This window comes from Eimeria mitis, genomic scaffold (assembly GCF_000499745.2).
Source record: "Eimeria mitis Houghton genomic scaffold, Emh_scaff294, whole genome shotgun sequence".
Taxonomy (NCBI): domain Eukaryota; phylum Apicomplexa; class Conoidasida; order Eucoccidiorida; family Eimeriidae; genus Eimeria; species Eimeria mitis.
The window spans coordinates 507-868 of record NW_013571282.1 but is presented as its reverse complement, the minus strand read 5'-3'; the positions used below and the strand labels follow the sequence as shown (position 1 = coordinate 868).

At 29.8% G+C, this 362-nt stretch overlaps 1 protein-coding gene across 1 annotated transcript in view; it reads left to right on the top strand.

Annotated features, from left to right (window-relative positions):
- Positions 1 to 191, top strand: part of EMH_0007050 (uncharacterized protein) — a gene marked incomplete at both ends in the record, with an annotated part of 6,935 nt that extends 6,744 nt beyond the window's left edge. Inside the window, one exon of the mRNA XM_013497800.1 lies at positions 173 to 191. Within this exon, the coding sequence (XP_013353254.1) occupies positions 173 to 191 (19 nt within the window). The remainder of the gene's footprint in view (positions 1 to 172) is intronic.
- Positions 192 to 362: the final 171 nt, after the last annotated feature.

The window sequence follows — 362 nt, the reverse complement described above, 5'->3', positions numbered from 1 at the left end:
TTGTTTGTGTGTTTGTTTATTCGTTTGTTTGTTTTCTGTGTTTTTTTTTTGGGTTGTGCATCTGCCCGCCCTTTGTTTATCCATTTCTGGCGTTATTTTCGATTTATATTATTATTTTTTGTTTAATATTTTATATTTTTTTCTTTTTTTTTATTTTTTTTGTTTGTTTTAGGTTGGCTTTCTATGCCTGACGCCCAGCAGCGCCTGCAGCCTTCGTTTGTACGGCGGTATATCAATGCCTTGCGTTCTACATTGTGTATACTAGATCGCGAGGATTTTTGTAAGGTAATTTACATATTTTATTTTATTTTATTTTATTTTTTTGTTTTTATTGTTGTAGTTCTTCTTTTTATTTGTATACT